At 38.0% G+C, this 13,095-nt stretch overlaps 1 protein-coding gene across 1 annotated transcript in view; it reads left to right on the top strand.

Annotated features, from left to right (window-relative positions):
* LOC121958267 (collagen alpha-1(IX) chain-like) overlaps positions 1-12,146 on the top strand; it is a 38,545-nt gene extending 26,399 nt beyond the window's left edge. Inside the window, 22 exon segments of the mRNA XM_042507155.1 lie at positions 1,485-1,538; positions 1,789-1,842; positions 1,949-2,002; positions 3,053-3,106; positions 3,211-3,276; positions 3,366-3,419; positions 3,516-3,569; positions 3,869-3,905; positions 3,908-3,921; positions 5,714-5,758; positions 5,885-5,938; positions 6,048-6,101; positions 6,255-6,308; positions 6,837-6,908; positions 7,041-7,076; positions 7,189-7,233; positions 7,338-7,370; positions 7,580-7,726; positions 8,895-8,949; positions 9,039-9,233; positions 9,748-9,834; positions 11,944-12,146. Of these exon segments, the coding sequence (XP_042363089.1) occupies positions 1,485-1,538; positions 1,789-1,842; positions 1,949-2,002; positions 3,053-3,106; positions 3,211-3,276; positions 3,366-3,419; positions 3,516-3,569; positions 3,869-3,905; positions 3,908-3,921; positions 5,714-5,758; positions 5,885-5,938; positions 6,048-6,101; positions 6,255-6,308; positions 6,837-6,908; positions 7,041-7,076; positions 7,189-7,233; positions 7,338-7,370; positions 7,580-7,726; positions 8,895-8,949; positions 9,039-9,233; positions 9,748-9,834; positions 11,944-12,146 (1,521 nt within the window).
* Positions 12,147-13,095: the final 949 nt, after the last annotated feature.

Genomic DNA, 13,095 nt, shown 5'->3' with positions numbered 1-13,095 from the left:
ACCCAAAACCTGCCGTCGCCAAACACTCCTTATCCAGCTTGGAACTTGTGCATCTTTTCGGGGACTTTGTGCAATAAATCCATACTCATAGATCTAATATCTATTGTCTTTTTGTTCATATTTTATCCATAATCGATGATTTATCATCACTTGCTTTGATGCTAACAGCCATATTAGTTCTCCCATAATGCTCTGCCAGAGTCTTTTGACCAATCAGGGGTTTCTGTGAGCACACAAAATGTGGAAAAAAGTGTTTGGACTATTTTGAAGGAAATGTGAATAGTTTGTAAACTACATAGCTAATAATGTTTTGGGATTTTTTATTTGTTTTTTTTTTTACTTCCTGAGTCTCAACACTAGGAGAATAGTTTAAAGGAACAAAAAGACAGAGATTTTTGTAAAAATCTGTGAGATTTAATTTCAGTTTTATTTTGTCTTTATAGTCCCATCTCCATTTTCTACATTCATGTGACATCACTGCAGCAACATATTCTAATAGCCCAGGTTATCCTGAAAACAATGGTGTTTGTGCATCACAGGGTTGATGTTATACAAGCTGTATTACACAATAAATCCACGCGAACCAATTGGTGATTGTTTCAGAAGTTTGGAGACAAACCAAGATGGCTTTTGTGAGTTTTATTTTGCTCCGGTTGACTTTGAATTAATTGTGTTTTACATTGATACAGTTCCTTTTTATTTAAATGAAGTCTGATGGTTTTTGCAATAATGATTTCCATGTTTCTGGTTAAACGAAAAAAGGCCTTACTCGGACAAAAAGGTCCATCTCTGTAAGTTTTCTTTCCATAATGTTGCCAGACACTTAGAATAACAATCTGTCAGTGGCAAAAACAAACACTTTTAATGGATGTAAATTGACTGTGCTCAGTTACCTGCAAGGCACCCTGTTGTTCTCACACAATACTGGATCATTTTTAAAAACTGCTGTCTCCATTACTCACTTAGACAAAAAAAAAAGTAAAAATAGGGTCCAGGCTGAAATATGAGCTACTAGTTATTCTCTAACTTTTCATTGAACGCATCATCAGGTCAAAATCTCACTTTGTCCAATGCTTTAGTTCATAACTGTACAGCTAATGGCCTTCCTGTCAGCCTCAGGTTTGTTTTTAGTCCTAATTAGCAAATGTTAGCGTGTCGATGCACTAAACTAAGATGGTGAACATTGTTATTGCTGCTTATTATTGTGTTAACATTGCCATTGTCAGCATTTGAGCATGCTGACGTTAGCATTTAGATCAAACACAGCTGTGCAGTACAGCCTCACACAAGTGCCAGTGTGGCTGTATTAGTCCAGTTATAGATCATGAGAAGAATAGTAAATCACCAAAAATTACTTATTAAATCCACTTTGGTCGGAGGGAACACAATTAGAGCTTTAACTTCAAAAGTGAGAATCAGAAGGCCAAATATAATACATTTATTCGCAATACAAAGTTGTTAATGCGGTTGATTGTTGCCTTCAGGGACACGCAGGTTTGCCCGGTGAGCCTGGAAAAGATGGAATATCTGGAGAGAAGGTATGTGTAGCATGTGAGGTTAAAATACTTCCTCGTAATATTCCTCCCCTACTTTAACACTCGACAAAATGACAAAATGAAGTTCCTTTGCTCCAACCAACTACTGTGCGAACTGGCATTTCCACTCATAGGTCATGAGTTTGGAAAGAGATTGATACCATGATCAACTTGCACATAAATAATTTGATAAACAGGTTAATGTGATGTTCTCCATTCTCACAATTTGATTAATATGTTGTTGTTTCCACAGGGAGACACCGGAGAGCAGGGTCCTCAGGGGCCACCAGGTCGCATGGGAGATGATGTAGGGACGCTCATTCCTCAGTTACAATGTGTTATTACAGAACTGTGTGAGTCTTTAAAGAGGAAAGTTATATAACTTATTAAAGGACACTCTTTTGTCGTTTTAGGGGCAAAGGGGTCCCATTGGATTCCCTGGAACCACAGGAGAAAAGGGAGACAGAGTGAGTTAAACCACAAAATATTTTTTCTAAGGGACTCCAACCTATTTTCATTCCCAGCTTATCAGACACTTTGTCACGACACACAGGGCACCCTGTAGCAAGTCTATGGGAAAAACAGCTGAGGCACAATGTAACGTGGATAATGTTGTGATTTCGGTTAGGGTTCAGAAACAAAAATACTTAGAAAAGTTAAGACAAGAAAATAATGTTTTGGGTTGAAATAGGTATGTTTGTTAGGTATTACAACATGATGTTAATACAGTTGCATCGACCATACATAGATTACATAATGTTAAAATAATACTGACTTTTGGTTTCACAAAGGACACAAACTGCTCTCTCCTGGATGAAAGTCTGGTTTTGTTTGACCAATTCTTTAAAAAAAAACAAACCTAAAAAAAACCCAATGTCTTTATTGACGTTTTCAATTATAATAGATATTACATATAATAAAATAGCCTTGGCAGCAAATATGGTATATATATGGTATATATATATATGTGTGTGTATGTGTATGTATGTATGTTTATATTTATATATATATATGTATGTACAGAAATCTCGATTACATGTGACCCAACTCTGCCTTTGGTTTTATTGGTCTTCAGTTCATGAATCTCCCTCATATATCTTCAAAAGTTACCTGCTTTCCTTTTGTAGTATATGTTTTAGTTTTCCCAAAGCAACACTTGTTGATAAATCCTTAGTATATTGATTTATACCTAGTTTGTTCACACTGACTAATTCTTACTGCTTTGCGTAAACCTTCTCGCTTTTCATACCACTTCGACTTCTCTCATTTTGCAATGGAGGTGGTTTGGATTGGAGTTAGCTGAAAGTTGATGTGTGTCATGAAGACACTAAAGGGTGCCTTTGGCATCGATATCGCACGCTGAGGGGCTTAGCAAAGCGTCAGCATTCGACAGCCGGGGAATCAGAGCCGGCTGGTGCTCTTCATAAAATATAAGGATAAAATTTATTGAATATGTAGCTGATATAATCACTTCTAGCATTATGTTTGCAAATAAAAAGCAACTCCTCTGTTCACAGGGTCTGCCTGGTTTTAATGGCGTCCCAGGACCCACCGGTCCTCCTGGAGCTCCTGTAAGCAGTCTTATTTTGATCCATTCTAGGCCATGTTCTCTTTTGCATTTACTCTTAAGGACGTTTTGAATTGAAAGCAACCCTCAGGCTTGCTTCTGACCAAGTTTCTTCTCTCAGGGTGTGGAGGGAGTCGTGGACGTCAGGGTTTGGAGGGTGCGAAGGGCGATGAAGTGAGTTCTGTACTTTTGCCTTTGGATTATATCGCAAGTCATTATCTAAGAAAACTGTTTTGATTAAAATAAACTTTGATTTTGATCAGGGAGCTGTGGGACCTCCAGGAGAGCAGGGTCCTGCCGGGGAAAAAGGAGATGTTGTAAGTACAGTGATGGGACTAATGACCTTATTGGTTCTTCAGCATGCTATTGTTTAGAGTGCAACTGACTTCTAACTGCGTGGTGTGATGTTACAGGGAGAGCCTGGGAAAGATGGCATGGATGGACTTCCTGGAGCTGATGGAGCAAAGGTGACATTAACAACAAATGCTTATTGTTCCTTTATTTTTATGAATTTATTAATTTCTTGTAATTCGGCAACTTTTTTAAGTTGCTTGTTGCCTTCTTGTATTTTTTGTATTTTAAAAAAAAATTTCTTGTATTTTAAAAATGCACATATTGATTTTTGGTCCAAGATTTTTTCACTTTTAAGTATTTAAATTATCATGGTACGCAGAAACTCACTCAATGCATGCTTGCACTCATTGCATTTGTACTAATGTTGATCAATGTATCATTACACTCATATGTATCAACTTGTACTCAACAGGGAGAACCTGGCGCTTCTGGAGCCTCTGGTGTCAGGGGATTGTGGGTATTCCAGTAAGTCCGATTTATTTTTTTATCCATCGTGTATCCATCGTTTCTATATCATGTTGCACCTTGAAGTTATTGTCAGTTATTTCTTATATTGGTAATTATGACTCTGGATAGATTTTGAAGTCAAAGCACAGGACACTAATGGAGGGGAAGCTTCTCTGTGAAGCCACAGAGCAGGTCAGATCAATGAAACACTAAAGTCACACAACCAGCAGGAAAATAAATCTAATGCCAGGAGAGCGTCACCTTTGCCTCTAAGTGGGTCTGAGGATAAAGATTAGGCTTCAGTGGTAAAACTGAGTCCACAAACACCATATATAGAAGAAGAACAGTGTGTTTTTACGTCCTTATCTTCTGAAAGAAGCTGTGCAAATAGCTTTCAAAGAAATGTACATTAACCATTACACATGAGTTAGCAGAGAGTTGCGTGCTACCTTTGGATACGCTGGCACTATAACAGTGGCACTGTGCGTCTGCTAGTCTTTATTACTTTGACATGTTGAACTGTGCTGCAGGACTGAAATTCCAAAAACCTTTTTTTTTGTAATATATTGATCTCAAGAAGACCCAGAAAGAAATGCATGCATCAAATTTTAACAAGTTTAAAAAAATCTCTGCTTGCAGTTGAGTTACGGGCATTTCTTTTTGAACTCCCCTCGTACACTGAACAGTAGTCTTTGGCTGATGTGATACAGCCATATTTGTTTTGTTTTCAGGCACTTTTCTATTACTGTGTGTGTCAATTTGAACATATTGGAGCCATCAGAAACATCTGAGTTTCCCTTAGGGCCAACTTTAATATTACACACACTCGTTTCGCTCTGCACACCCAAAATGTGCTTTTCAAAATAAAGCTTTAAAAAAAATTATACATTGATATTATTTTCTACTTTTGTTGAGTTTCTTTTAATCAACATCAGTTCTAAATGTCAAATGTTCATTATTTTCAGAATTCTGAACCTTTAAATGTTTTTTTTTTTTTTTTTTTTTTATGATGTCACTATGTATTTAGAGGAAAAAAAAACATTATTTTCAATTTACTACATGCAAAGTAGATTCTTTTGAATGATCACAGCCTGGAATATGTCACTGATTTGCAGCAACACTGGTTGTGACAGTGCACCTATTGGAAATAGCATGTTTTTTTCTTAATATGCCAAATGTGGTAAAAAAAAAAAAAAAATATAAAAAAAAAAAAATATATATATATATATATATATATATATATATAATATATATATATATATATTACATCATCAGGTGGAAAATAGTAAAAATGACAAATTCCAAGGCAAAAGAAGAATTACACCCAGAAATAATACAAAGAAAGTTTTTTTATGTTTGATGGCTGTGGGATCAAAAATTGCAGTTTGAATGGGTTTCAATGGCGCATTTTTTTGCACTTAACAATGTGAATGTAACAATTCTGTTTACAGAGTGTATTTTGGACACAATCTTAGCAAAAATGTGTGCATATGCATGAACACAGCCAAAGTTTTCAAAACAAATGAAGAATAAAAAGCATGTAAATTGTACCAGACAGTACCCAAGGGTTAATTCCTTTAAGAGTGAATGCTAATAACCAGTATAAATATCATAACTAGCCTATGAACAAGGCATTGGTAAAGCCTGGCTGAGCCACTGGTATAGCTTTGGATTCTGTGCCTTATAAAGATTGAAAAAGTTATATTTTTCTTAAGCTACCTCATTGACTTTTTTTAACACAGTATTATTTCTTCAGTGATACATTATTTTTTTGTTTCTTCTGTGTGATGTGATGTCTTGCTGCTTCTAGGGGCTTCCTGGGAAGCAGGGAGTAGTTGGACCCGCTGGTATAAAGGTACTTTAAATAACCTTCTATTTAACAAGGCATGTTCAAAAATGTTTTATTACCACACCATTAATAGCACTCACTCATCGCAAGTGAACTGAACTGATAATTAAAAAGTTCTTGTTGTGGGTTTAGGGTGATACTGGTGCAGAAGGACCCATGGGGCCAGTTGGACTTCCTGGAAAGACTGTAAGATTTTCCGATCAAGCCTTCTGTTTCAATCTCATTATATCCATCTGTTGTTTTGATGCATGTGCTGCAAGTGGATTTTTCAAAGCCAACGTGTGTTTTCATACAGGGCGAACCTGGAAAGGATGGACAAGATGGGAAACAAGGAGAAAAAGGAGCAACTGTGAGTTAAAAATTTTCCCAGTTGTAAGCAGGTCATTTTAAGGTTTCAGTTATATTGAGTTTTGTGTTTAATGGATTTTTGGTACATTAGTATTACTCAGTTGATGTGTAAACTGGAGCTGATATATTAACCATAGCTATAATTAATTTCAAGGGTGAAACAGGAAAACAAGGACCAGTGGGGCCTGCAGGTCCTCCAGGCATCCAAGTGAGACATTATTGAAATTTCTGTAATCTTTTTTGTGCTGCTGTTCGGACATTCTAAGTATTTAGCCCTTAGAAACTTGAGCAAATTTGTTTAATTTCGTCTTCAAACTCAAAAAAAAAAGACAATGAGCATCAAACAAAAAATTTTGTGCAAATTGCAAAATTAGGTAGATTTAGAAAATGTTTTTAAATAAGCAAGGGAAAAATGTCCAGGGGTAAAAAAAAAAAAATGGATTAAAAAAAAATGAGCAAAAAAAATTCTAGGAAAGAAATAAAAAAAAAAAAAAAAAAAACTTGAAAAAATGTCTGTTTTGTTCCAGGTCCTGTCCTTCTTGTTTTTTTGTAATTTGTACTCATTTCTTGCTAATGTTTGGATGATTTCCACTTTTGTTGCTCATTGCCTTCCTCGCAGTTTTTGAAAGACATTAAACCCATTGCTTAAGTTTCAAGGGTTAACACCATATGTATTATTAGAGGGAAATAAGAAATCAAATGAAGACTTCATATAAATACAATGTTGTATTTCCAGGGTGACAAAGGAGATAAAGGTAGCACTGGTGCCAAAGGCATGAAGGGTCATACTGGACACAAAGGTGATCAGGTTAGACAAATCTCATTTAACTCCTTAAAAAAATCTAAAATGATTTTAAAAAAAATTTAAAAATCCACAATGATAAGAATTTTAGGTGAAGTCAGGTACATAAAATATTTTTTATCTCCATGCATTATTTAGGGACCTATGGGACCAATGGGACCAAAAGGAAGTCAGGTGAGAACTCTTATAATCTCTGTATTTATTTCAATCATGTCTTTATATGACCTCTCACAGCAATGTCACTGGTCCAAGAATTACACATTCACCACGTTACTTTTGTATACAGGGGGACACGGGTATGGCAGGAGATCTTGGCGTCAAGGGAGACCAGGTACGTAAAGCTAAGTGTTGTTTTGATAAATCATGTGAGCAGATAATGCAGCAGTGTCTGTCGGTGTAAATCTAAGAAGTCAACTGATCTCTGTGTGTTTTCAGGGCCCTCCTGGAGTCACTGGAAACAAAGGAGAGGTACTCAGAATTGCAGTCTGTACTGCACACATTTTCACACTCTTTCTGTTGCACAACGATATTTAACAATGAAATTATTATTCTCACATAGAAAACAAACATGGAATTAAGATGTAGCTAGAGGCTGAAAAGCAAAATGTAGATTGCTGATGTAAAAAAGAGATGTTCACAAGGTTTTTTTTTGTTTGTTTTGTTTTTTCAATCATAAGCCTGGAGAGAAGGGCTCACGGGGAGCTACAGGGGAAGCAGGTAGACCAGGTCAGCCAGGCCACGAGGGTTTGGCCGGTCCAATTGGAGCTCGAGGGCTGGAGGGAGAACCAGGCCTTCCTGGAGCACCAGGTCCAAGAGGTCTCCCTGTAAGTGTTACCATTGCTAATATACAGGACACACATGCTACTCAAGTCACTTTGATTTATGTTCAAACACCTTTAAAATTACTGACATTCACAGCAGAATCATGTGTACTTTGTGATAATTAGCAAACTGTTAGCCTGCTAAAAGGCTAAAGGAAGATGATAACATGGTCCCTGTGTAACTTGTGTATGCTAAATGTGTCATGTCATTTTTGAATATTTGAAAAGCAAATTTCCTCTTTCCTCAGCTGTAATATATTTTGATGACATGTCTTGAACTCAGGGGAGATTGCATTAATTTCCCAAACAAATGGGATTTGGGCTGGCTAGCTAACAACACCCATCATACTGCATATTACCACACTTAAAGTCATACTTCAACTCACAAATGACCATTTGTATACCAATTACTTACCCCTTCTTCATTACATTTGTAAGGAAAACTCTGGAATCCATGAATAGAGCAAATAACTCGTGCTGTATAATCCAAGTCTCATTTATCCACTCAGTGGACTTCAGTGCCTCTCAAACACATGGGCCTTTCTGATGGCAAACTGAGCAGAAAGTGAAACTTACATATGATCTCTTCAAAGCCAGATTACTTTGACAAAAGCAATAATTTTAACTTACTAAACACGGAGCTGCTGGTCTATTTTAACCCTTTCAAACCTGGGCAAATTGGCTTTATTTCTTTGAAAAACATAGAAGGAAGGCAATAAGCAACTGAAGAAGAAATGGCACTAAAATTAACAAGAAATCAGCAAAAAGTAGAAAAAAATTACCTGAAACTTAGCACAAAAAGAAAGCTGGAGCAGGAGTAGGTGCTGAAAATTATCATAATTTTGTAAAATAATTTATATATACTTCTAGTTGAGTTTCAGAGATTTCCAAATCCACTGATTTCTTGCAATTTGCGGGACATTTCTTGGCAAGTTGCTCATTGCCTTTTCCAAAATTCCAACCAGTTTAGTTGGGTTTTTGGGGGGCTTCAGGTGCATTTTAAATGCTTGTAAAATGCATCTGAACATAGCAAAAAAAAGGGTTTTTTTTCCCATGATTCAGTGTGTGTGGTCTGCTGATGCAGTGTAGATTAGTGATGAGTGGAAATGTACAACTCTTGGAACAGCTAGCAGTCTCTGTGCAGTGTTAATGTTCATTCCTTCATCGACAGGGCCCAAAAGTGACTGATGAGAAGCTTCGGGAAATGTGCTCAGCCGTTGTTGAAGGTGCAGCTTGTTCACTTAAGTTCATCACATCCATTTCTTCACTTTTAATCCTCTCCCGTTTTAAATTGATTTCTTCCTTTTCCTTTTAGAACAATTAGCAGAGTTCATGAAAGATTTTCTAAAGAAGCCAGCAGCCATCGGTGCCCCTGGTACTCCAGGACCAGCAGGACCTCCAGGACCCCCAGGACCAGCTGGAGCAGCAGGTTCAGCAGGGGCACCGGGGCAAGCAGGTCCCAAAGGCCATCCAGGCTTCTTTGGGCTTCCAGGTGCACCAGGCAAGAAAGGTCAGTGAGCCTTTTTAAATCCATTCTTCACTACTCAGTGCTGAAGTCCAGCAAAGCCAGTCCTCAGATAACCAGAGCTGCTGCTTTCAGCAATCTGTAGCTTCACCCTAAGTGGTTCGCAAACGCTGCATGTGTTTCACCAGCACTGTGATAGATAAGCTGTGCTGCTGTGATAGCTTTTTGCTTTTGCTTTATTTTCCTGGAGAGCATCCAGGGCTCACACAGGGCATGTTGTAGCAAGAAATTAAGTGAGGCCTTCAGAGAAAACAAAGCAGTGCGACTTTGTCTTCACACTGCCACGACGTGCTGACAGAAGTCACGCAGGGCACGCTGCGGATGGAAGGGATTCACCCGTGCATAACATTATACAATCAATGAGTCACCAAACAAGGCTGAATCAGAGTGGAGTCATTAAGTTTCCTAATTACATCCCGGCAACTGTGAAAACAGTATGCCTCTCCATTTCATCTCAGCATTAATGTGTGCGTCCTCTGCATGCTCTTGTATTCTGCAGGTGATGCTGGGGAAAAAGGAGAAAAGGGAGACAAGGGAGAGGACGGTGTAGGAATCAAAGGAAGCCCAGGAGCACCAGGTGCAGCAGGTAAGGCTGCATTCTTGTCACAATGAGACCACAATGCTGCTGAGAATGTTTCTTTTTATCAACAACCAGACCTGAAAGTTGGGTCCTTCCCATTTTTTTTCTTTAAGGAAATATAAACTACTATAATAATACTATTTCTGTTAGCAGCTGTCTTCTTCCCTGCATTTTTTGTCATATTACTGTTCCTCTTGGTGTATTAAAGCTACGTGTGGATCAGCAGAATATTTTGAGAATATTTGTCTCTGTGCATGAATATCCAAATGTGCATGTACAAGAGAAGCAGCAAAAGAAAAACAGTGTAGTCTACCATTAACTTCTATGTTGCACGAATGACAGGAACACATCACAACCGAAGACAAACCCTTTTCCCAGATGTTTTTAAAGTAGGCCCTAATGCAGTTATACTCAACCTACAGCTAAATCTGGCCTCCAATAGGGTGCTGGGTGGTCCCTCGACCATTTTCTAATTCACAATAAAAATTAAGTAATTGATACTTGGAAATGTTTTTGTACTTTTAGTGTGCATAATGTGCCAAGGTGCATAAAACAGCATCACAATAGAGCATGTTATTTTTATTTTTCTTAAGTGCCAGTAGAAGATCCCCTGCACCTGCCAGAAAAAGTCCTGAAATCCTTGAAACATCCTTAAAATCCTAGAAACATCCTAAAAACTGAGAAATGTCCTAAAATCCACAAAAAAAGAAAAAGAAAACAAAAATAAGAAGAAGAATATATAACTTTATTTATATAACACCTTTCAAAACAAAGTTACAAAGTACTTCACTACTTTACTTTACTCCTTACAACAAAGCTAAAATCAATGTGTACAAGATTTAAAACAAGGTCAAATAATAAAAAAAAAGGAACAGTAAATGCCATCAGCTGAAAAAAGGCCAAATGATAAAAGTGAGTTTTAAGAGATTTAAAAGAGGTCCCTGAGTTTTCCTGTCTAAGATCCTCGGGCAGGGAGTTCCACAGCTGAGGGACTTTCCTAAAATCCTTGCAACATCCTAAAATCCCTAGAAACTTGTATGGGGCTTTTCATGGACACATGTTCTGTCCCCCATGTGGGAGTGTCAGAGAGAACCAGTAAGCTCTGCTCTGGTTGGCCCAATCTGATTGTTTCAACCTGGGAGATGAATGTGTTTGTGCTTCTATAGATATTGCTTGTTCAGCTTTGTGACAGTGACTGGAAAATGCCTGACAAACACCACTGGGAACCTTAATAAAGGAAATTCTATTTATTTTTCCCACAGAAAATGTTTCGTATCTCAAAGCTGAAACGCTACTGCAGCTTGGACTTGGAAAATATTTGTTTCAAGTAAAGAATCAAACTGAAGGCCTGTGTATCTTAAATATTCAGGCTAGAACTTAACAGCTTTCAAGGTGCCTGCATGCCTGCAATAAACAACCAATTAAAGAGCCTAAAATTGTGGATGGAAGCTTAAGAGTTTGTTGTTGAAAAGATATATTTTGGGGCTGAACTCTGATTCTTTAGCAGTATCTCAGTTCTTATTCGCAGCTCTTCGCCCCCCTGAATGATTTTTTTTTCCTACACTTTACCATGTGCCTCCTTCCCCTAATCCTAACCATCCAAGCAAGCATGCGCGTTTGTTGATGTCCCGGTGTTGGCTGCAATGTCCTCTTGACACCTAAACATAACCATGTGCAGCATAATCCCACCATGTGCTTTTGTTGACATCACGGTAACTTAATCCTGTAATGTAAACGCAGACACAGAAGGAAACGTTTTATGTAGATGCTGAAGTCAACTTCAAAGCGGCAACATGTGACGACTTGGGATGAGAATGTGTTAAGTATTTAGAGTCCTCTGCCAAAACCAGAACCTTAGTCCCTCAACTGGCTAGCTGGCTTTTGGCCATTGGATTCTTATGTGTACTTACTTACTTTGGTACCCAACCACACAGATGTTGCACCAATCAAATAACCATCTTTTGTTTTGTTAATTAAAATCTCAGTCAAAACTAAAATGGCAGTACAAATGTGCACATAATCTAATTCCTTAGTGCAAATGAATTTAAATTAAAATGAATTAATCTTGACTTATATATTAGATAATATTTAACATGTTTTGTATCCCCTCCTCAGGTGCACCAGGCCCCCCTGGCATTGGCAAAGATGGCAAAGATGGAGCACGTGGTGACACAGGAAGTCCTGGTGTCCCGGGAGCGGCCGGTCCGAGGGGACCTTCTGGGCCTCCCGGACTCTGTGATCCATCAACCTGTACAGGCAGACTTCCACCTTTCTACATGGTCAGTGGAAAGAAGTCCGCCAGTTACAAAAACCCATGAGACATCACTGCTTATTGACACACTCCAGATCTCATCCTACGGTGACCACGTTTACGCATGGTGATCTTTGGGAGTCCTCAAATGTGTCCATGTGAGCCACGGATCTAAGAGACGCAAAGGGAAACAGAGACAAGGCACAATTGTAGAATACTGTATAGACATTTGAACTTGTATGTGATTTTAGCTTATCTGATGATCAAAGATTAGCTGCTACTGACGGCAAAGCAACTTCTTCCAGCTGACGACAGGCACGCATGCCCTTGAGCTGTCCCGTACAAATCTGTTACAACTGCACAACCCCTTATCTGCAGCAAAACAAACACAAGCAGGTTGCAAAATATTATAAAGGTACTGTTTCCTCTTCTGCATGTACTTTTTTTCATTTCTTGAATAAGCTCCCTGAAAACATTGATTCTACTGTTTTAGCTACATGTAAAGTCAACAGTCTACCAGGTGCCAATATGACCCACTTGATTCTCCACTGCAGTCATGAGCCAGCCAGAAACAACAATTTGATTAAAGTGGAACTATGTTTTGCCTCCAAAACAAAACTACAACAATGTGCTTTTTCATTTTGGATGATTTTCTTATTCCTGAATTTTGTCATATTAATGTTTCAAACAATGTAATAAAGTGATATGTTTTGGAAGCATTGCCCATTACTGTGATATGTTTCCAATTCCGAGGCAGTAATTATCTCCCCCATTATTCAAATATACTTAAAATGATAATACTGTTAAGAATGCTACAACAGGCAACCATGCACCACCGTCTCAATTAAACATTAGCAAATTTCATCATAATCATTGATAAACTTAACAAATTGTCATTATTAGTGTCACTACTGGTTTTAGTACTACTGCAGTTCTGTATTTGATCTGTCCAATTCGCACCCCAACCAAAGCCACTGGTCAACTGCAATGAGTCAATCAGTGTCAAACACTGTAGT

The sequence above is a fragment of the Plectropomus leopardus genome, chromosome 18 (assembly GCF_008729295.1).
Source record: "Plectropomus leopardus isolate mb chromosome 18, YSFRI_Pleo_2.0, whole genome shotgun sequence".
Classification (NCBI taxonomy): Eukaryota; Metazoa; Chordata; class Actinopteri; order Perciformes; family Serranidae; genus Plectropomus; species Plectropomus leopardus.
This window is presented reverse-complemented; position numbering and strand designations above follow the sequence as displayed.